The 23,592-nt window shown below is 38.0% G+C and overlaps 2 protein-coding genes across 3 annotated transcripts in view; one reads left to right on the top strand and one right to left on the bottom strand.

The window, feature by feature from the left end:
- Positions 1-17,770, top strand: part of esr2b (estrogen receptor 2b) — a 23,972-nt gene extending 6,202 nt beyond the window's left edge. The window contains exons 2-11 of one of the 2 annotated variants that reach the window (XR_007933380.1): positions 1,516-2,016; positions 4,359-4,549; positions 7,749-7,865; positions 8,152-8,502; positions 8,778-8,916; positions 11,865-11,998; positions 13,991-14,174; positions 14,272-14,493; positions 15,754-15,860; positions 16,039-17,770. Coding sequence is in view for 1 of the 2 variants with exons in the window: in XM_051918246.1 (XP_051774206.1) it covers positions 1,592-2,016; positions 4,359-4,549; positions 7,749-7,865; positions 8,152-8,502; positions 8,778-8,916; positions 11,865-11,998; positions 13,991-14,174; positions 14,272-14,493; positions 16,039-16,093 (1,818 nt within the window). In the remaining variant the exon portion in view is untranslated. The remainder of the gene's footprint in view (positions 1-1,515; positions 2,017-4,358; positions 4,550-7,748; positions 7,866-8,151; positions 8,503-8,777; positions 8,917-11,864; positions 11,999-13,990; positions 14,175-14,271; positions 14,494-15,753; positions 15,861-16,038) is intronic. The other variant, XM_051918246.1, reaches the window with a different exon arrangement.
- A 453-nt stretch (positions 17,771-18,223) lies between these two features.
- The window catches only part of syne2b (spectrin repeat containing, nuclear envelope 2b), a 122,557-nt gene continuing 117,188 nt past the window's right edge, over positions 18,224-23,592 (bottom strand). The window contains 4 exon segments of the mRNA XM_051918240.1: positions 18,224-19,777; positions 20,162-20,211; positions 22,621-22,659; positions 22,763-22,954. Of these exon segments, the coding sequence (XP_051774200.1) occupies positions 19,567-19,777; positions 20,162-20,211; positions 22,621-22,659; positions 22,763-22,954 (492 nt within the window). The 3' untranslated portion in view covers positions 18,224-19,566.

The following is a 23,592-nucleotide window of genomic DNA, read 5'->3' on the forward strand; positions in this document are numbered from 1 at the left end:
CTTTTAACATGGTTTATCTGTATTTTTGCATTTATGCTGTTTTTCAAAGCAGAGTATGTTGTTGTTTTGCCAGATCTGGCATATAAAAAAAAAAAAAAAAAAACTCGACTCAGACACGATTTGACAAATATAAAATGTATATTTTAGAAGACTGATGTAGTGTTTGTGCACTTTATTTTATTCATTTGATCTGCTGACTGCTGACTTGGCATTATTTTAATGATCCTGAACTGTGGTCACATACTAACTGCTCTCTCTATCTCAAACATGCAGGCTTACTGTTTATTCTGGCTCTCTTGAGAATTATCATAGTCTATTTGTTCATCTTTGGTTGCAGTGTTACATAAAGCATTGTGGACTCTGGACCTATGTGACAAACAGTTTTTAAGGACTTTCCCCTCTGCATTTCTTACTAAATAAGCATCTGAATTAAAATCAGTTTCTGACCCGACGTGCCTCTAATGTACGCTCCATTAACTGGCCTTCTTCAAGTTAGAGACTCTACTAAAAGTTATATGACTATTATAAAAGTGACAAACTCCTTAGTTATCAGTAGAATGTTAGAGCTTCGATCACAAGGAAATTATTCATCAGCTCATCTCCTGGAGTGGCACCTTTCATAATGTCATCTGCAATCTCCCCCCCCACCAAAAAAAAAAAAAATCACTAACTCCATCAAAGCAGTTATCTTGTCTGTTTTGGTGTGATGAGTCCCCAGGAAGAGTGCAGTGTAACCCGCCAATTTACCTCCCTTCGCAGCACCAGTCTCACTATACGTCATGTGCCTCATCATATCATGTTTTTCTGTGATGTTTTTTTATTTTTCCAGTCAATTTTTTCAGAGAAAAGTGAAAGGAGGTGCATCTGCTAATATAACTACAAAAAACAGGCCTATTGGTCTGTGCTTTTGAGCATGCTGTGTTGTCTTTATGTAGTCTGCCAAGTTTTGTGTCTGGGAAAACCATGAAAATCACAAACAGATTTAGAGACCAGTAAAGAAAATGCAGGCAACACCTATTTGACATTTGCAGGACACATTGTACAATGTTTGAGGATTCAAAAGTTTGGGGTTGGTAAGATTTTTTTTAATGTTTTTGAAAGTCTGTAAAAACTATATTATTGTGAAATATTATTACAATTTAAAATAACTGTTTTCCATTTGAATATATTTTTTATTTGTGATCAAAGCTGAATTTTCAGCATCATTTCTCCAGTCTTCAGTGTCACATGATCCTTCAGAACACTTCATTCTAATATGCTGATTTGCTGCTCAAGAAACATTGCTTCTTATTATCAATGTGGAAAACAGTTGTACTGCTTAATTTGTTTGTGGAAACCATGATTTTTTTTCTTTTTCTTTTCAGATTCTTTGATGAATAGAAAGTTCAAATGAAAAAAAACAACAAAAAAAAACATTTACTCACCCTAAACTTTTGAACGGTAGTGTGTTTAGCATGCAGGAGGTGTAAGGTGTTACTCTGATATCAGGATCTGATTTCTATTTGTGTCCTTCAGCAAGAACTTCCTCTGACACAGGTGGGCCTGTGATGCAGTAGTCTGTCAAGCCAGGACCTCGCTTGAGTTCTCCAGAATGAGCTCCTCCCCTGATCCAGCCCCTACGTCAGTCTCCCCTGTCCTGGACTCCGGCAAGGCTGATCGAGGGGACTCGCCTAAACTCTTACCCCATCTGTACACTTCCCCACTTGGCATGGATAACCAGACCATCTGCATTCCATCTCCGTATTTGGAAGCCTGTCAGGATTATTCACCACCGCACGGAGGAGAGTTTAACCATGGAGCTTTAACTCTGTACAGCCCGGTTTCCTCCTCAGTGCTAGGGTACCCTCATCCCCCCGTGTCTGAAAGCCTAGTCCCGCTCAGTCCCACAGTCTTCTGGCCTTCCCACACCACACACACTGCGCTGTCTCTGCACTGCCCACCTCCCCTGGCCTACAGCGAAACACACTCACACACTGCCTGGGACGATGCCAAGAAACACACGCTTAACCAGAACAGGTGAGAATGTGTATTAAACAGTGCAGTGCATGTGTTAAACTAGACCCTAATAGCAAATTACTTTTGTCTCCGGATGACAGCTGTCAAATGGATAGTTCAGTTACCATAGAGACAAACAAAATGCTTTATTTTTTTTGCACTTTATTAGAGGTGCTTGCTACAGTATTTTAAATCATGCAACTTGTTGAGCAGACAATAAAACTGGTAAAAATGCCCATAGATCAGTGGTTCTCAGCTACTAGGTCATGACCCAGAATTGGTCACAGGTCTGACAGGATCACGGACAGCAGTGAAGAAATTTTTCTAAATGCAAATAATACAATTTACCTTGCAATTGTCTATAGTTAGTTCAGTAAGATAAATAGGCTATAATATTAAATTGTCAGAGTGTGGTTGCAGGATATATTGTATTATTTTATTAAACACTAACTTAAAATAACAAAATTCTAAGTATACTAGAAAAACATGAACAGAACAACCAAACAATATCTGATGAGGACAGACAATAAACAGAAAGAAACACTTGGCTTAAATAACCAGGCAAACTAATCAATGAAATGAACAACAGGTGCAACAACTCAAACAATCAATGAAAAACCTTGGAAACAAAGGGTGCGTCTCATTTAGCTCCCTAGCTTCCTAGGTCATGAATCAGTATATCGTGTACGTGAATTCAGGCACTGGTTAGTACGTTAAAGGGATAGTTCACCCAAAAATAGGTCCTATCCTAGGTGTATATGACTATCTTCTTTCAGATGAACACAATCAGAGATGTATTTTAAAATATCCTGGCTCTACTAAGCTTTATAATGGTAGTGAATGGGGGGCATGTTTCAAAGCCCCCCCCATACGGAGCCAGGGGGTTAATAAAGGCCTTCTAAAGCGAAGCAAAATATCCATATTTACAACTTTAAGTATATTACCTATGCAGGTCATTATGCGGGTCTTTGTCTTCTCAGGTGTGAATCACAGCATTGATCCATGAAGATTCACGCCTCCACGCACACTGTCTTTCTTGACAAAAAGCGTCTTACAAAATTTAAATCATTATATTTTTTTATTTGAACGAGTAGGCAGGATAATTTTACATCATTTTGAAGCAAAAACTCTAGTCTACAACCTCCAATACCCAGAAGTCTTGTGAACACAGATTTAGTATTTGTTTTGTGGCCTTATTTCAGTGACTTAAGTTTTTTTGTTTTTTCAATAACCACGCATAAACTTTATTCTCTCAAAAATACAAACAAGTACATACATGTTGCTCATGTATTATGGTAGCCTAGTTCATGCTGAATACAGTGTAATGACACATTTGCCATTAATATGTTAATGAACAACTGAAAAAAAGCACAAATGTCAGGGCATGTCAAAACTTCTCCAGGTCCCCAAAAAAAGTACATTATGATAAATATTTTGCGTGTTACACAATGTTGCTTGTTACATGCAACATTTCAGCTGTAAATAAATTATAAATGTTAACTAGATTATTTTCATTACCTGTCTAGCGATGTATGTTTTTGCTGAAATATAATTAAATAATGGTTTGTATTTTAAATAACATCTATCGCACGTCATTAAATGTATTGAGTTGGCTCACGTGATTTATGTTCAACGCTTCAGAACTTCCGTTAAGGGAACATAGTGAGGATCGATGCTCCCTGGTTTTCATGGTGCATTGTAGGACTTTTTAGGGAGTGAACATTTCGGTGCCCTGGAAGGAGGTTGGGGCCAGAAGAGATACAGCTATGGCCAGATTGTCCTACTGGGCATGCGCACATCAATATTGTGTCATTTTTGTCACGCTGAACAACAATTAATTACTGTATTTGCATTATTGTAAGGGTAGGTTTAGGGTTGGGGTGGGTGTCGACATTAATAAAACACAACCTGATAAGTAGCAAATTTAATTTATTGTTATTTTATGGCTAGATTTTGTGTCACTTCCGGCCGTAGCTGTATCCCTTCTAGCCACAACTCTGGAAGGATTCCATGATTGAGACAGCCCTTAAAATGGCCAACTCCCTGATCAGTACCCTGACTACTGAAGTAGGGAAGTGATTGAGACGCACCTAAACTGAAACACAGGAAGCTGAACTAAACTCACACAAAACAGAAACAGGTGATCCCTTACATAAATATAATAATATAAAATAAACTAACTTAAAAAATGCATTCTATGATCTTTTTGATGTTCCTGAAAGAAAATTGGGCAGATGTAAACTTAACATTTGTAAACATATATGTAACAGCACTCAATTTTAAAAAAAATTTTTTTTTTAGGAAATGTAAAAAAGTTTTCTTCTTGTCCTCTTTTACTTTATCTGTACCTTCATCTTTTATAGTTCTGTCCTTACTCATGCAAAGCTGTTAGGGCAGCAAGTGGAAGGTGATGATGGCTTGAATCCTTCACCAGGCATTGTGGGTAAAGGAGACACACACTTCTGTGCGGTGTGTCATGACTACGCCTCTGGGTATCACTATGGTGTCTGGTCATGTGAGGGGTGCAAGGCTTTCTTCAAACGGAGCATTCAAGGTAATACTCATGGTCAAACCATTTACTGTGACAAATACACTATATTGCCAAAAGTATTGGGACACCCCTCCAAATCATTGAATTCAGGTGTTCCAATCACTTCCATGGCCACAGGTGTATAAAATCAAGCACCTAGGCATACAGACTGCTTCTACAAACATTTGTGAAAGAATGGGTCGCTCTCAGGAGCTCAGTGAATTCAAGCGTGGTACCGTGATAGGTTGCCACCTGTGCAATAAGTCCATTCATGAAATTTCCTCACTACTAAATATTCCACGGTCAACTGTTAGTGGTATCATAACAAAGTGGAAGCAATTGGGAACAACAGCAACTCAGCCACGAAGTGGTAGGCCACGTAAAATCATTGCAAGCTGAGGCGCACAGTGCGCAGAAGTCACCAACTTTCTGCAGAGTCAATAGCTACAGGCCTCCAAACTTCGTGTGGCCTTCAGATTAGCCCAAGAACAGAGCAGTGGAGACGTGTTCTCTGGAGTGACGAATCACGTTTCTCTGTCTGGCAATCTGATGGACAAGTCTGGGTTTGGCGGTTGACAGGAGAACGGTACTTGCCTGACTGCATTGTGCCAAGTGTAAAGTTTGGTGGAGGGGGGATTATGGTGTGGAGTTGTTTTTCAGGGGTTGGGCTTGACCCCTTAGTTCCAGTGAAAGGAACTCTTAATGCTTCAGCATACCAAGACATTTTAGACAATTTCATGCTCCCAACTTTGTGGGAACAATTTGGGGATGGCCCCTTCCTGTTCCAACATGACTGCGCACCAGTGCACAAAGCAAGGTCCATAAAGACATGGATGAGTGAGTTTGGTGTGGAGGAACTTGACTGGCCTGCACAGAGTCCTGACCTCAACCCGATAGAACACCTTTGGGATGAATTAGAGCGGAGACTGTGAGCCAGGAACTTCTCGCCAACATCACTGCCTGACCTCACAAATGCGCTTCTAGAAGAATGTGCTTCAAAAATTCCCATAAACACACTCCTAAACCTTGTGGAAAGCCTTCCCAGAAGAGTTGAAGCTGTTATAGGTGCAAAAGGGTGGGCCAACTCCATATTAAACCCTACGGATTAAGAATGGGATGTCATTAAAGTTCATGTGCACGTAAAGGCAGGTGTCCCAAAACTTTTGGCAATATAGTGTACATGCTCTACAGAAGTTTGGTTTGCTATGGTAATCAATGGAAAGCTTCCGTCTTTTTGAGTTTCTTTTTTTCCACAAATCCTCAAATACTGTACTTGTTCTGTACACAGATTTCTCTGGATATGTCAGGGTCAGTGCACTGTGTTCCCCCATAAGGTTTTAAAACAAGTTTGTTATGACCTTTCAATCAATAGACGCTACTCAAAAGGCCAGATATGTAAAAACACATAAGACTAATGAATCTCAGTCAAAACCACATTTTTTTATTCTTTAAAGGACACAAACTCTCTTATCATGGATTACATTCATTCCAGGCAAAATGCATTCCCTGGTCAGTTTGTGATGTTCCTTCTAATATCTCCAAGGATTACTTCATAAAAAAATTGATTAGAGAGGAATATTTTGTAATTTATATTTTACAAACATCAAAAAAACAAAACAAAAAAACAATCACATTAGTATGATAATTAAAGTTATCATATCAAAGTCTACACATGATTAATTAAATGATTATGCTTTTAACTTTGTACTTTGTCATTATAACAGTTATTGCCACAATGGCAGTAAATTATTCATAATTCATTGATTCTCCCCACTACTTCTTTTTTAATATCTTTAAATTTTCCTTTCTAAAATAGCATACTGCTTATATACAATCAGAAGGTCTTCCATGTTTGTAGAATTGCTCACACGTACCAGCCATTGAAAACTGAGTCGCACAGCATTTTGTCACTGCATTTACAGAAATCATTTCACTTTTAAGAAGTGCTTTCTCATCATTTCTGCATTGCATAATCAACTCCTGACGAACACATTCGCGCTATTTGCACTAAGTGCAAAGCAATAGATGCTATTTACACCATGTAAAAGTATCAGTTCTTTGCAAGAAGTGTAAATAGTAATTAGATGGTATCTTATACTTTATATTGGCAGATACTGTTTGCACCTCAGTATTTTTGTACATTAACAGGATGCAATAATATCATAGAGTTAAATGATTATATTGATTAAAATTATTAAATGGATGCTGCCTTATTGGGAGAATAAAAACCCTCCCTACACCTTCCCCCTACCCAATGTACACTTTTAATATTATTTAAACACTTGTTAGCAGTTTATTTCTACTTTTAGAATATTATTTCAATTTTTATTGAAAATAAATGTGAGCTCGGCAAAAGGCGGATTCGAACCCGCGTCGATCACGTTAAAAGTCAGGTCTGTGAGCCTTACTCACTACTCTTACACCACTGAAGATGTTAAATTACATGCGTCTTTTTTAAAATTCGAGTGACCCAACCAGACATTGGTGGGTGGAGCTAATGTAAATAGCTTTTGCCAACAAGTGACACTATTTGCTCTTAGTGTAAATAGACACTCCATAATTATTATTTGAATTATTACTCACTGAGTCATTTAACCATGTATGTCTTTGGAAGGCATTTGTCTTTCAAACACAATTTAAAATGTACAAATTCACATAATTTCACAGATTTTAAGTTAATAAGATATTAATACCAATAATAAAATTAAGTCAATAATAATAATAATAATAAAAATAAATAAATGGTTCATGGTTCTCTGATGTCGGTTTTCTTTTTCTTTGTATTTTGATATCAAAATGGTACAAGATTATCTTATTCAAATCAATGTGATGAATGAGTTTGGTCTAAAAGTAATCAAAAAAGTAGTCAGATTGCATTACCTTAAATGTGTAATGTAATGGATTACGTTATTATCTACAGTTTTTGTCATGTAATTTGGAATCAGTAACTGATTACAATTTGTAAGTAATCTACTTAGCACTGCCGATATGTTACTTGGTGACATATTGAGCGTTCATAAATTACACATATTCTGTTTTGTTTGCTTTAACTTAAAAAAAAATCATTTATATCAGCGCTAATAGTAATATTATTATCTTACACAATAGAGTGAGATAACATTAAAAAGCTGAATCCAAGTTGTCCACTGTGGATTTGTTGTCCAACCTACCCAAAAGGATGTGAGTTTGATTATTACGTTTTTTTTCTCCCAATCTTCTTCAGGACACAATGACTATATTTGTCCAGCCACCAACCAGTGCACCATTGACAAGAGCCGACGCAAGAGCTGCCAGGCCTGTCGACTCCGCAAGTGCTATGAAATGGGCATGATGAAGTGTGGTAGGCAGCCGCCTATCCCTTTTCTGTGTGTAGCCACATATTTATTATATAGAAAGAAAGATATCATCCTTTAAACATTGAACATCCTTTTTTTATTTGGAAATACATCACTATATAGAAGTGAAGTGGGTTCTGAATACCGTTTCATGATGATTTGTCTGGTGTTCAAGACATACAGTATTTATCATTGAACTTGTACTGGAAAATGTGAAGTAATGTCATATGATGTGTGTGCTGTGTTGAGTGTGCGCTTTTAATGCATGTGTGTAATTGTGTGTGTGGACAGGTGTGAGGCGGGAACGCTGCAGTTACCGAGGTGCTCGTCATCGCCGCAACCCCCAAATCAGAGACAGCTCGGGTGGGGCGTTAGGGGTCAGAGGTTGTTCCCAGCATCATTTAGAAGTTCCTCTCAATCCCACTCATCACCTCTTCCCTTCAGGGGGCAGAGCTGAGGGGCGTGGCCTGAGCTTCTCCCCTGAGCAGTTGGTGAACTGTATTCTGGAGGCGGAGCCTCCTCAGATTTGCCTGAGAGAGCCAATGAAGAAGCCGTACACGGAGGCCAGCATGATGATGTCACTCACCAGCCTCGCTGACAAGGAACTGGTGCTCATGATCAGCTGGGCCAAGAAGATACCAGGTGTGTGTGTGTGTGTGTGCTTGTGTTAATATCTGAAATATTCCCCTGAATTGTAAGTTGTATTTAAAAGTCCTATACAGGTCAGGGGTTCACAGCAGATTGAATTTCTTGTCATTTCTAAAAGGTTAATGGGGCTGTCATGCTCCAGAAATGACAAAAAGCATTATAAAAATTATAATTTTGAGCATATAATTCCAGCATTTGAAGGGCAGCAGGTGCCCTTCAAATGGAGTGTGTTCTGTAAGGCGTTTGTGTGTTTGTTACTCCTCTCACAGGTTTTGTGGAGCTGACACTTTCAAATCAGGTACATCTATTGGAATGCTGCTGGCTGGATATTCTGATGTTGGGATTGATGTGGAGATCTGTGGATCATCCCGGGAAACTCATCTTCTCACCTGACCTCAAACTGAACAGGTAAAACCGCCCACTGACATAGGAAAACGGCTCCTTCCACAGCACAAATGACACTGCAGTGTATGTACTACTGAATTTTTTAATCAAAATGAGTTGCAGACACTCCTTTATGTTGGAATTGAGTGAAAGCCTCAAAATCCCATGGAAATATCTACTTTTGATTTCACCGTTCAAAGCTGGTTTCCTAAGTGGCTGAGAGTAGCTTGACGGCTTGCACCACATTACCCACATCACTTTCGCTACACACATCCATTCATACATTGATCCCTTTTGCATTTGTGCTGTCAATGTAAACTGTTTAAATTAGAAATGTTTGAAACCTGAAGGCATCCTCCATCAGTAGGAGAGATCGGCTCATATCTTGCTTGATGATAACATTTGAAAAACACTGGTGTTTAGTGGATTTATTCGTCAACCTTTCGATAATCTGCCATTGTGTGTGTCCAGTGCACACAGTGCTTGTGTGTGCACACACTGTGTGTGACGTGCATGAATGTTGTTGTTGAAGTTCATTAATTAAGAAAACTGAATGCAGAAAGGTTACACCTTGTTTGTCATGATCTGTTTTCACTGCAAAAATGCTTAATATGCTTAGTAAATGTATCTTGATTTAAGAATGTTGTACTGGAAAACAAGACAAAAATAATGAGCAAGAAAATCATTTTTTGCAGTGTTTGTCTGGTTTGCATGTATGTGTGCATGTTTATTCATTTGTGTCTCTGTGGAATTGAATATTCCTCTTCCTTGGTGATTATCTCTAGGGTCTTAACAAACCTTGGTGTGTTCTCATAACATAAGCTTAGTTTGTACTATTCATTTCTCACACATAGTTGTGTGTGTGTGTGTGTGTATGAGAAAGTGTGTGAGACAGTGTGTGCTTCCTTTGTCTTTCACCTGACACTGTAAGGTCATTTGTATTCATTCAAAACAAGCTGTACGCTAAATGCCCCTATTATGCTTTTTTTGAATTATACCTTTCATGCAGTATGTAAATCCATCTGCACAACTGTTTGTGAATGTAAGTGTAAAAGATCAAAGTGCATGACAAATAAAGTTAATGTCTCCTATAAGAAAGAATTGATTCTGAACTGCTGAAACGATTCATCAGTTATTCCAGTCTCACTTCCTGTTACCTACTTCCATACCTATGTAACAAATTTGCATAATGCCAGCCTATGGTTTTTACTGGCTGCCCACGAACAACGTCTACTTTGACCCGCTCTCAAACACTGTAGCTGAGGCCTGGAAGAGTTTGGTTTGTGTTGTAGACATGTCGAGAAGACTTTTTTCAGTGCTGCGAATCAACTTTACATGTACTGTGAAAGGATGAGGATGCGCACTGGAATTGACACAGAAAAAAACAATGCCATCATTACACTGAAATTCAAATATGGTAATGGGCGCCTTGTTCAATCACAACACACTGGGCCATCTATTTAAATCATCTGCGGAAAGAAGGGGTTTAGAGAGACTGAATCTTCGAACGAACTGTTTTCAGAATCTTTGAGAAATGAGGTGATGTGGAATGTATTATGTTTTTTTTTTTTAACCTTGGATGCCTGTAAACCTGTTGTAGGAGACCTCCAAAACAAAATTAGGAACCTTTAAAATAGCATAATAGGGGCACTTAAACTAGTTATCTTTCTGTTTCTATTTATATGTGTATATGTATATGTATGTATGTATGTGTATATATACACTACCAGTCAAAAGTTTGGAAACATTACTATTGAATTTTCAGCATCATTACTCCAGTCTTCAGTGTCACATGATCCTTCAGAAATCATTGTAATATGCTGATTTATTATCAATGTTGGAAACAGTTGTGCTGCTTAATATTATTTTATAACCTGTGATACTTTTTCAGGATTCTTTGATGAATAAAAAGTTAAAAAAATATCAGCATTTATTTAAAATAGAAATCTTTTGTAACAATATACACTACCGTTAAAAAGTTTGGGGTCAGTAATTTTTTTTCTTTCTTTTTTTTTTTGAAAGAAATTAATACTTTTATTCAGCACGGATGTGATAGTAAAGATTTATATTGTTAGAAAAGATTTATATTTTGAATAAATGCTGTTCTTTTTAACCTTTTATTCATCAATGAATCCTGAAAAAGTATCACAGGTTCCAAAAAAATATTAAGCAACACAACTGTTTTCAACATTGATAATAAATCAGCATATTACAATGATTTCTGAAGGATCATGTGACACTGAAGACTGGAGTAATGATGCTGACAATTCAGCTTTGCATCACAGAAATAAATTATATTTTAAAGTATATTAAAATAGGAAACCATAATTTTAAATTGTAATAATATTTCACAATATTATTGTTTTTTCTGTATTTATTCTGAAATAAATGCAGCCTTAATGAGCATAAGAGACTTCATTCAAAAACATTAAAAATAGTAATGTTTCCAAACTTTTGACTGGTAGTGTGTGTGTGTGTGTGTGTGTGTGTGTATATATATATATATATATATATATATATATATATATATACATACACATACATGCGCGCACACACACACACACACACACACACACACACACACACACACACACACACACACACACACACACACACACACACACACACACACACACACACACACACACACACACACACACACACACACACACACACACACACACACACACATACACATACATACACACACACATATATATATATATATATTCTAACAAAATTATTTTAAGAGCAACACTACATACAAATAATATGTTGTAGGCTATATAATACATATCATATTTCATTACATTATATATTTCATGACAGTTCAGGATAGTTTGGGACTCTGCACAGCCGCGGCATTTTCCTGTGGCTCCAGAGTGATTAGTCACATGACATTTACGGCTCAGGTGATTGGCCTTTTCTCCTCTATCTCTATTTCAGACTCTTTTTCTCTCTACTTCTTTCAGGGATGAATGGAATTGTGTTGAAGGCATCATGGAGATCTTTGACATGCTGGTGGCCACCACCTCCAGATTCAGAGAACTGAAGCTACAGAGGGAGGAATACGTCTGTCTCAAAGCCATGATCCTTCTCAACTCTAGTATGACACTGCTCTGACTGTGTGTGTGTACTTTATAGTGTGAGAGGAAAAAGCTATAAAATAAATTCTACATATCTTTTTTTTTTTCTCTCAATAATTGTAGGGCTATATAGTTAACTATAGTTAGCATGTTGTTCAAAAACAGAAGCTTCTGATTTACATGACTGGTCAGTGGTTATCTGCCAAAGCCACCTTCTTATGTTTTTAACCCCATAAAGCCTACTCATGTTTAATTCATGAATTGAAGTCCTCTAAATTATCAACATGATCAAAACATTGCTGAAAAACTTGTTGAGTGAAAAAGGGGAATCCGCTAAGTGCTGTTTGTTACTTGTAAAATTTAATGCACTGAAGATAGTCCAAGATGGACTGAAACATTTGCTTTTGTTTTTCTTCTTTTACTTTGTGCACTGTCACATTTTTTGTTAATGCACTTTTGATATTTTGTTCTACATGAATCTTCAGTAAACTCTTTTTGCTCAAAGGATCTTGAACTCTGCATTTGTTTGGTGTGAGGATTCTCCTTTTTCACTCATCTTGCTCATTGACTGGATCGATGCACCCAAGTATATACTGTTGCATTTACAAATAGGCGCAGATAGATATATTATTTTTTGCTCATTGAAAAACTTGTACAAACTTCTACATGCCTTCTGTCCTACAGGCATTTTAGTATAATTATAAAAATCTAAAAATAGATGTCTTTTTGCTGTGAAATCGTAAGATTAGCGTAAGATTAAAGCGAGTTTGACAAGGGCCAAATTGTGATGGCTAGACGACTGGGTCAGAGCATCTCCAAAGCTGCAGCTCTTGTGGGGTGTTCCTGGTCTGCAGTGGTCAGTATCTATCAAAAGTGGCCCAAGGAAGGAACAGTGGTGAACCAGCGACAGGGTCATGGGTGGCCAAGGCTCATTGATGCACGTGGGAAGCGAAGGCTGGCCCAAGTGGTCCGATCCAACAGACGAGCTACTGTAGCTCAGATTGCTCAAGAAGTTAATGCTGGTTCTGATAGAAAGGTGTCAGAATACACAGTGCATCGCAGTTTGTTGCGTATGGGGCTGCATAGCCGCAGACCAGTCAGGGTGCCCATGCTGGCCCCTGTCCACCGCCGAAAGCGCCAACGGTGGGCACGTGAGCGTCACCACGGAGCAATGGAAGAAGGTGGCCTGGTCTGATGAATCACGTTTTCTTTTACATCATGTGGATGGCTTACCTGGGGAACACATGGCACCAGGATGCACTATGGGAAGAAGGCAAGCCGGTGGAGGCAGTGTGATGCTTTGGACAATGTTCTGCTGGGAAACCTTGGGTCCTGCCATCCATGTGGATGTTACTTTGACTCGTACCACCTACCTAAGCATTGTTGCAGACCATGTACACCCTTTCATGGAAACGGTATTCCCCCGGTGACTGGGGCCTCTTTCAGCAGGATAATGCGCCCTGCCACAAAGCAAAAATGGTTCAGGAATGGTTTGAGGAGCACAACAATGAGTTTGAGGTGTTGACTTGGCCTCCAAATTCCCCAGATCTCAATCCAGTTGAGCATCTGTGGGATGTGCTGAACAAACAAGTCTGATCTATGGAGGCCCCACTTTGTAACTTACAGGACTTAAAGGATCTGCTGCTATCATCTTGGTGCCAGATTCCACAGCACACCTTCAGGGGTCTAGTGGAGTCCATGCCTCGACAGGTCAGGGCTGTTTTGGCAGCAAAAGGGGGACCAACACAATATTAGGGAGGCGGTCATAATGTTATGCCTGATCATTGTATTTTGTCTAAAGGTACAATCAACTGTTCCATTAAAAAAAACAAAAAAAAACAGATTTTTCTAAACATTATTTCATATATCAGGCTTTGTAGGGTTAAAGCAGCAGATTTCTGACCCTGTGAATAGATTGTCTAGATTGTATCCTTTGTTCAGTAAAATTATCACAAAATGTACTATGTTCTTTAACCACATCAGATCTCATCCTGTGTTGTGCTTATTAACAGATAACTGTTCAAGCTTGTCACAGACTCCTGAAGATGTGGAGAGTCGTGGGAAGGTTCTGAGGCTGCTGGACTCTGTAACTGACGCTCTGGTTTGGAGCATCTCCAGAACGGGCTTGTCCTCTCAGCAGCAGTCCATCCGGCTCGCCCATCTGCTGATGCTGCTTTCACACATTCGACACCTCAGGTATCACTGCAGACTGTTTGTAATCTCACAGAAACTTCCCTCTCATCTGTCAGTTTGCTCTTCTTGATTGACTGTTCTCTTCTCTTGCCGTCCACAGCAACAAAGGCATTGAGCATCTGTCAAACATGAAAAGAAAAAACGTGGTGCTGCTGTATGATCTTCTGCTGGAGATGCTGGACGCCAACACGTCCCAGAGCAACCGGATGCTGGCGGCTCACACAGAAGCCTCTCTCCGGTCAGACACACAACAGACCCTCCACACATCCAGACCGCAGCCTGCACCGAGAGAGAGAGACCAGGAGACCCGGCACAGTCCACAGTGAGTGGATACATGCATCGGCAGGCACACGTGTTGAATTGTGTCATTTCTGGTAATACAGAAATCATAATTTGTGAAGAATACATCCATCCATAGCACATCAGTAACAGATAACCAAAAGTTAATTCGCCTAAAACAGTAGTTCTTTACTAAAAGGATGATTCTTTACAGCTCAAATAACACCTTTTCATACAGATTAAGTTCATGTACCTGTTAAAGTCCCCCTGTGGTGAAAATTAAGTTTTTAATGTTGTTCATATATCTATTGGGTGTTTTTAACATTTAAGACAAACCATGTGCAAATTCATGTCAACACCATTGCTGAGTATTTTACTGCAGTAAACCAAAGACAGTTTCAAATCCGCGGTTTGAAATCACATCAACGTGCCGGCGGGCTTTAGCATATCATTAACTGACCACGCAAGGGAGTCTCAAAAGAAGGTTATTCCGGTATATTTTTCTGTTGATATGAGCAATCGGGTAGATTTAGCAATATGGCGGGTGTATGATGTATATTACGATGTTATGATGAACTATATGCCTTTCTCCATCGACGTGTTCAAAGCGTTTGTAAGGATACGGGTTGTTAGAAGGTGGTTGTCTGACTCGCGAAGGGGAACACGGTTTGTGTAACATTAGCAACACATTATTAGCAGCTGTTTGATAATGTAGTCAAGCAAAACGCTAATCATATTAATTACCGTTATGTGTCCGACATTGTAAAAAGCGATACCATTGTGCAGCGTTTACCTCAGTAAGTTAACGAGTGAATCTCGTCTGAGCTCGTGCGAGTGAGTGGAGGCGGGGCTAATTATCATATTCATAAAACCGTGTATATAATAAATGAGGCAAGGGTGTAGAGTTACATTCAAGCTATTTTCAAGCTAAGAATTTTTTTCACAGTAAAAAAAACGTTTAAATATGTAATTTTGGTGATCAAAGATGAGTTTTAAGGGATAACATTATTGACTACAGAGGGACTACGAAAGTTTGTGGATAGAAAGATAAATTTTTTTATGAAAGAAATTAATACTTTCGTTCAGCAAGGATGCAGTAATTTGATCAAAAGTGACATTCACAAAGACATTCGCATGCTTACAAAAAAAAAAAAAAATCTAAAAAAAAAAATGCTGTTTATTCGAACCATCTATTCGTCAAAGAATTCTGGAAAAAAAAAAAAAAAAAAAAAAAAATCATGGTTTCCACACAAATATTAATCGTTTTCAGCACTGATAATAATAAGAAATGTTTCTTGAGCAGCAAATCAGCATATCAGAATGATTTCTGAAGGATCATGTGACACTGAAGACTGGAGTAATGATGCTGGAAACTCAGCTTTGACATCACAGGAATAAATTGCATTTTAGGTAGAAAACTGTTCTTTTAAAATATATTATTTAAAATAATTACTGTTATTATTTTTGATCAAATAAATGCGAACTAAACATTAAAAAAAAAATCTTACAGACCCCAAACTTTCGAAGTAAGTGCTTTATTACATGATTCTTTGGTTTGGTTTACAATATTTTGTGTCTGTCTCTCTAGAGCTGAGGAGACATTGCACTCTGGTCATCATCGAGAGGACATGGAGACAGACTGACAGTCTTTCTTCTGTATAGTAATTGAATTCGGACCATCCATCCTTTTTTTTTAAGCCACTTGTATTGTGTAGGAGATTTAAACCAGACCTGGGAAAAAGAACTGTAGGTTATCAACGACAACCTGAACCAAACAAGGCTTACGAATGCTGTTTATTCCTACTTCAAGACAATGCAGTTTGAACTATATTGTTTCCTTTTATGCCATAATGTCAACCTGAAGAGAAATTCATGTCATCCAAACCAATCTTGTTCAATGTTCAAGAAATCACAAATGGAATCTTTTTAGGGCTGTATCCAGTTCTTTTTAATGTGAAGTGTGTCATTTCTGTGCCACTAACGGTGCCAAACAGAAAAACACGATTTAAACACTCCCCCTTTCTGCCATTCCTCAGCAACCAGGTAGCCCCACCCCAAACTCATGCTATTGGTCGAGCTAGTGTAACGTTGTGTCCTTTTGGGCCATTCAAACATATAGCAGAAATTACACCATGCACATTTAAACATTTTGTTTGTCATCCAAGATCTCTGATTCAACCTGACTCAACCTCTGACTCAACATGACTGTTTCTCTGACTGGCCAAACTAAAGGAAACGGTGCGCACACTTAGTTTATGCATTTTGTACTCCGTGTCTGTATTTTTAAGTGGTGTTATTTGCTGTCCTGTGGTGATTTTGTGGTTTATAAAGTACTTGTCATTGAAAGTAAATGTGACACTTTTAAAAACCTTTGCAGCTGTTCTCTTAAAGCCCAGATTACATGCACAATCAGGTGTATTATTCTGGAAACAATGACTTTTGTAATTCCGGATGCATTTGAAGTATTCCTGGTGCTACAAGTGTTAGTAATGTTGCATCCTGGAAAAATGGCTTGTGCAATTACAGCCTGCACCTGAATTGCCCTGACAAACGGCAATTGCCTTAAAGCTGGAGTGTATAATTTCTGCATGTCACCAAGTAGTATTACAAAAGTATTTTTCTAACATTTTTTCCAAACACTCCCTCATCTGCCATTGGTTGGACAAACACAGTCCCAAACTCATGCCATTGGTGAGCGTACTGTACTGAGCAGGTAGAGACACTCAAACAAACAGTATTTTAACTCTTTCCCCACCACTGACGGCATTTTCTGGTTTTCCGTGTTTTCACTGTTACATTGTAGGGGGCACTATTACACATCTTCTGAAAGAGTACAGAATCTCTGGATCAAAACACAGGCAAAAAAGGAGCAGAAACAAGTAATAAAAGCATTACTTATACACGTTGTAGACTTTGAACCCCCGCAATTTTCTCAGATTTTTGTTCAAAATGTTGCTTTTTTTTTATAAAACACCCATATTCAAGTGTTGATAAAAAAAAAAAGAATGCATGAAACTTAAAAGCAGAGGCTCTGTTCTTTCGATATACTGCATGTTCAGATATACAAACAACAAAATATTCTGGGGGCCAATACATTTTTGTAAAAATTATTGAAAATGCTGGTGGTGGCTGGCAACGTTAAAAAAAAAAAAAAACGCTGGTGGGGAAAGAGTTAATAGCTCCACTGAGATTACAGTTTTTGGGAAGTTAACTTACAAACAGCTTATAGTTTTTTGGTTAAACTGAGGTAACAGAAAGTATTTTAACTAGTGCTGTCAAACAATTAATCGCATCCAAAATAAAAGTTTGTGTTTATGTAATATGTGTGTTTACTGTGTATATTTATGATGTACGTATGAATATGTATATATGAATACACACATGCATGTATATATTTAACAAAAACAGACTATATTTATATATTAAATATATATATATATATATATATATATATATATACACACACATACATACAAATAGTTTATGTGTATTTATATATACACAAATATACACAGTAAACACACATATAGTATGTTATATATATATACACACACACACGTTTTATATATATATATATATATATATTATTGCGATTAATCATTTGACAGCATTAATTTTAACAACAACAAAAAAAAAACCTTCAGCTTCAGCAGGAAGAAATATACTTGATAATGCAACATTATGTTTCTAAAGGTAGCAAAACTAAATTCATTTTTTATTTCTAAAACTGTATACAGCTGCAAAATAAATTTGGGAATTAAATGAGTGAACACTTGTGCATATTTGTACTTGATGTTTATTTGTAGTAAAACAGACTTCAAACTCAAAAAAGCACCAACATCACATCTAACTTTACATTCTCTTCAACCAGTGTTTGACACTGGCAGTGCAAGGTTTGCTGCAAAATAAATTCATAATAAAGTAAATGTATCTCTGTGATTAATGAATATTTATATCATAGTCTATTTCAGTTGAACCATAATGTAATCCACTATAACAATTCAATTAAAAACATCAAACGAACAGCATTTTTTAAAGAAATCATGATGAATTATAAACCATATGAAGTCTCTTTGACACTTTGGCAGTTAGTATGAGTTTGACTAATGGCCTTTTCACCATATTATTACCTCAAAACTGACATTCACAATGTGGCTAAATAAAAATAAAAACCACATAATATCATGTGGATACATCTGAAATGTTTCTGTGAGACATTTTAACCATCCAGCAAAAAAAGAAAAACTAAACAGAACATCTGGACACTAGAGTCTCCTGCCAGATACATTTTACCTATGAACAATAAAGAACATAACCAGATATAATTTATATCTCCAATGAGATCATTTACCAATTATAATTTAATAATTTCAGTAGTTTTACATTATTCTCACACACACACAAATGAAAACAACACAGCCACCAAACGTTAGACTGAATAAATTAAGCAAAGGACTCTTACATTTGCACACACCCTGATGCCTCTGTGTCTTTCCTCCATGGCTTTAACCAAAAAAATGGCAGTTAAAACAGCTACAAATAGAATATATATTTATCATTGCAAGTCATTTCACATTGACTCCTAGAAACAAGACTGTATAAACAACTGATATTCAAGCAAGTCCCGTCACTCGGACATATAAACAGGGATTCTAGTTAAAAAATACAGGCCGACTTAAAGTCTATGAGTGAACTATAGGTTCAATTATCTGTCATTTACATTTCAAAAATAAATACATTTGTGTGAAGAAGTGTTTCAATGTGTGCTGCTACATACTATACAGTTTGAAACCATTTATAGTGCACCTTCAACGAGGCACCCTTTCCGTTAAAGTGTTCTCCAAGAATACAAATGTACATCATGATGAAAGGTTCCTGAAGACAGGTTCTGGATGGCTTCAGAAAAATCCCTCTCCTTGAGCAACAGATTCAGGAACAAGAATTGACTGTTGCTCTGAAATGTATTGAATATTGAAGCCCAAACTTGCACCCAAACTTCGCTCACTTCAAACAGAGCTACAGGTTCTGCTACAGGAGAGTTAACCGGGAAGCGTGGACAACATCACAACTGATCCTACTGAAACCGTGTGTTAGTGAAGGGTACATGTGTTCATGCTCATGTGGGCGGGGGTCCGTTGGTGTAGAGGAGCATGGGGTAAAAGGATCGGGCAAAGTTGTTAGAGAGAGTGCAGCTGTAGTCGTCTTCTGAGAGGGGCACCAGACACGCCACAACCAGCAGCAGCAGGAAGAGGATGTGGAGGGGAAAAGCCGCTCGCAGAACACGATACAGCAACGGCCTCGCCGGGGACAAATCAGCCTTATCAGTCCTGCAGAATGGACAGTTACTGTAGTTATTGTAACACAGAAAAAATTTTCACACCACTACTCATAAGTCTGGGGTTAGAAGTATAAACTTTTGAATAGTATTGTATATAAATTTTAATCTAAAATGTAGATGTTCCTTTAAAAACATACTGTAAACATGTAATTTGTCACCTACACATAATACGACTTTAAAATGTGAGTTATAACTATGGGTTGTGAAGCACATGTTGAATCTTTTGAGAGGTGAAAGTGGAGCAGATATGTGAAAGTGAGAAGAACTAGGGAGTGTGAAGAGAGCACTAGAAGACATCTATTTCAGCAAGGGTGCATAAGGTCACAAAAGCACACGACTGAACACAGATGCATAGAAGACTATCAGTGTTTACCTGCCACTCGCGGGAGATCCCCGTGTAACAGCCTGAACTCCTGCGGCTTCCTAGTGAGAGAAGAAAAATGAGTAGGTGTTTGTCACCAAAACCTTCATTTATGCCAGTGTCAAAACCAAAGTTAGAAGATGAAATCTATATTCTGACTTACGGCTGCAATTATAACCTAGTACATTTTTTAAAATTAATTTAAATTATTATTATATATAGGGTTCGTGAGGAATCAAACTTTTGAGACGGAGCTTATTGTGCAACACAGGGCTGCACGATATTGGAAAAAACTGACATTGCGATATTTTGTTTTTCTGCAATATATAATGCAATATGAAAACAATTTCACCAGTTGACTTGAATAGCTCTATTTGGAAAGAATTTGTATTTTGTTGTTTGATTAACATTAATGACACAGACTGCAGCAGGAATATTATATATTATATTATCCAATATAATAAGCATCTGTTTCTTTTCTTAATTGTTTATGTTCAAGCCATACGCGACTGTGTTTACGACAATACTCACCCAGATGGGCATTTTGACAATTTTGAGTGTATGTGTCGGTTCAGGCACAAATAGATAAAGAGAACAAAATCCGGTGTTCACGTTCTGTCTGCGCTGCTCTGTGCGCGCACACAGAAAACAGTTTCAAATTGAGTTCTCTTTCACGTCACATTGTGCTCGAATGGTTTAAAATCACTTGAATGTTTAAACTGACAGGACCTAAAACACATGCAGATAATAAACTTTTGCTCTATGATGGTTAAACTTTGCAATTAATCTAAAAATCATGTGTGTTTCGAACCGTGGTGCTTCGTCTGTACGGATCAACTACGATCCCTGTACTAGACATCGCACATCCTGCGATGTGACCATCGCACATCATGATATCGATGATAAAACGATATATCGTGCATCCCTTCTTCAGCCTGGTCTGAAATTGTTTTATTATTCAAGCAGACCTCAGGGCAAAATATTTCACAATAAAATGTATCATATTAACATTAACCTCTTAACTGTCAGTCCCATTTTTGGGGCATAGATCCAAAAATGACATTTCCAACTTGAATAATAATAACAACCATACCAATATTAATAATAAGAATAATACTACTAATAATGAATCTACACTTTGTAAATAACACCAATTTATTACACCAGAAACTAAATCAGAGCCTTGAACTTTCTATTTTGAACAGGGAGTGAGGGGAAAAGATTAGGTTCACCCAAAAATGAAAATTCTGTCTTTTATTACTTACCCTCATGTCGTTCCACACTCGTAAATCTGATGGCTCAGTGAGGCCTCTATAGCCAGCAATGACATTTCGTCTCTCAAGATCCATTAATGTACTAAAAACATATTTAAATCAGTTCATGTGAGTACAGTGGTTCAATATTAATATTATAAAGTGACGAGAATACTTTTGGTGCGCCAAAAAAATCAAAATAACGACTTATATAGTGATGGCTGATTTCAAAACACTGCGTCAGGAAGCTTCGGAGCGTTATGAACCAGCGTGTTGAATCAGCGGTTCGGAGAGCCAAAGTCACGTGATTTCAGCAGTTTGACGGTTTGACCAAAGACTATAGAATAACACAAGACGTGTCACTCATATTGTTTTGAATGGGAGAAAGTAACGCGCAATATGGCGGAATAAGTCCCGTCTTCAAAATAAGAGCCAATCGCCGACTGGTAGTCATCGCGTCACTGCAGCGGCCGTTAGAAGCACCGGTTTCTATAGAAACAGTCAGACGCGCGCCTCCAAAACGAGGCACAAGAGACGCGCATTTAGGTCTGCGCATGCGCATTAGCTTGATCCAGCCTAAAAAATAGTTTTTTGTCACGATTCGAGCGTTTGGAAAACAAATTTATGAGACAGTTGTTGTCAGATTTCATTGGTGATTTCAAATATGAAATTTATTCGAAAGCTTGGCAAACAGCTTTGGAGAATTTGATGTTTCCCCATTCAAAGAGATAGGAGTTGCACTTGCATGCCCGAGAGGCGTTTCAAAGATGGCCGCCGAGTGAAATGACTTGTCTTAAAGGGACTTTGGTTTGACACGCGATCCGAATCATGATTCGACACGCTGATTCATTACGCTCCGAAGCTTCATGACGCAGTGTTTTGAAATCGGCCATCACTATATAAGTCGTTATTTTGTTTTTTTTGGTGCACCAAAAATATTCTCGTCGCTTTATAATATTAATATTGAACCACTGTACTCACATGAACTGATTTAAATAAGTTTTTTTTTAGTACATTAATGGATCTTGAGAGAGGAAATGTCATTGCTGGCTATGCAGGCCTCACTGAGCCATCAGATTTCAACAAAAATATCTTAATTTGTGTTCCGAAGATTAACGAAGGTCTTACGGGTGTGGAACGACATGAGGGTGAGTAATAAATGACATTATTTTCTTTTTTGGGTGAACTAACCCTTTAATGGAGAAAACGTTTCTGTACCTGGTGTTGTGTTGATGCGGTCCTTGGACCCGATGAGTCCTGCGACAGAACAGCAGAGATCAAAACATCAATGTGTGAGACTGAAACAGACCAGCCTAGCCTACAGAGAAAGCTTGTGTGTGTGAGACTGAATGAAACATACCAGTCTGCTCTGCAGTGTGTGCAGGTCGTGTGCGATCTGTCTGATCAGCAGCCGTAACTTGTTGCTGATGACGTGAACCTTCTCTTTGGCCTCCAGGGTGTCTTCTCCCTGGTCCTGTAGTAGGATCTGTGAGGAGATCTCCTGCAGGGAGTTGACCTCACTCTCACGAGACTGTAAGTCCTGCTGAACAGCCTATGCACAGATGATAACTCTATCAACTTACTAATAATAGTTATTGCTATTATATTAAGATTTTAATCAAAAAAATTAAGTCCCACAATAGGTTGTTTGCAATCACGTGGTTCTGTTGACGCGCAAAATTAATGTGGAGGGCAAGCTGTGAAAATTAGAATGGAAGAGATGGAGAACAGTCCGTACTGTGCTGGTTTAGAAAGGTATAAACAGAAAATCACAACATATGGACGTGAACCTTATGTTATGAAGAGGAGCGATTTTTCTACTGAATTGAGAGACTTGACTGCCATCGAGGAGGTAGATATAGAGAATGTGAAGCTGCCGTCACACCGCGTTCAGTTCTAGTCTGGTTTGTTTATATCACGCTGCCTTTCTGCTAGTGACGTTTAGGGCAGTATTTTTGATTTTCTGTCGTGATTGTGAAAAATGTCGCCATTGTAGGTCATTTATGCTGAATCGAGAATTGCAACAGGAGCTCACATCATCGTTCAGGGTCAAAAATGGACGGTGTAATACAATTTTCGCCTTTTCTACGTGTAAAAACACACTAGGGAAGCAGGTCGAGGAGGTGACGGAGGTGACGCCGTAGCATATCTAATAATATCACTGATTGAACCCACTCCCTATCACTCAAA

The sequence above is a fragment of the Ctenopharyngodon idella genome, chromosome 13, assembly GCF_019924925.1.
Source record: "Ctenopharyngodon idella isolate HZGC_01 chromosome 13, HZGC01, whole genome shotgun sequence".
Lineage (NCBI taxonomy): Eukaryota > Metazoa > Chordata > Actinopteri > Cypriniformes > Xenocyprididae > Ctenopharyngodon > Ctenopharyngodon idella.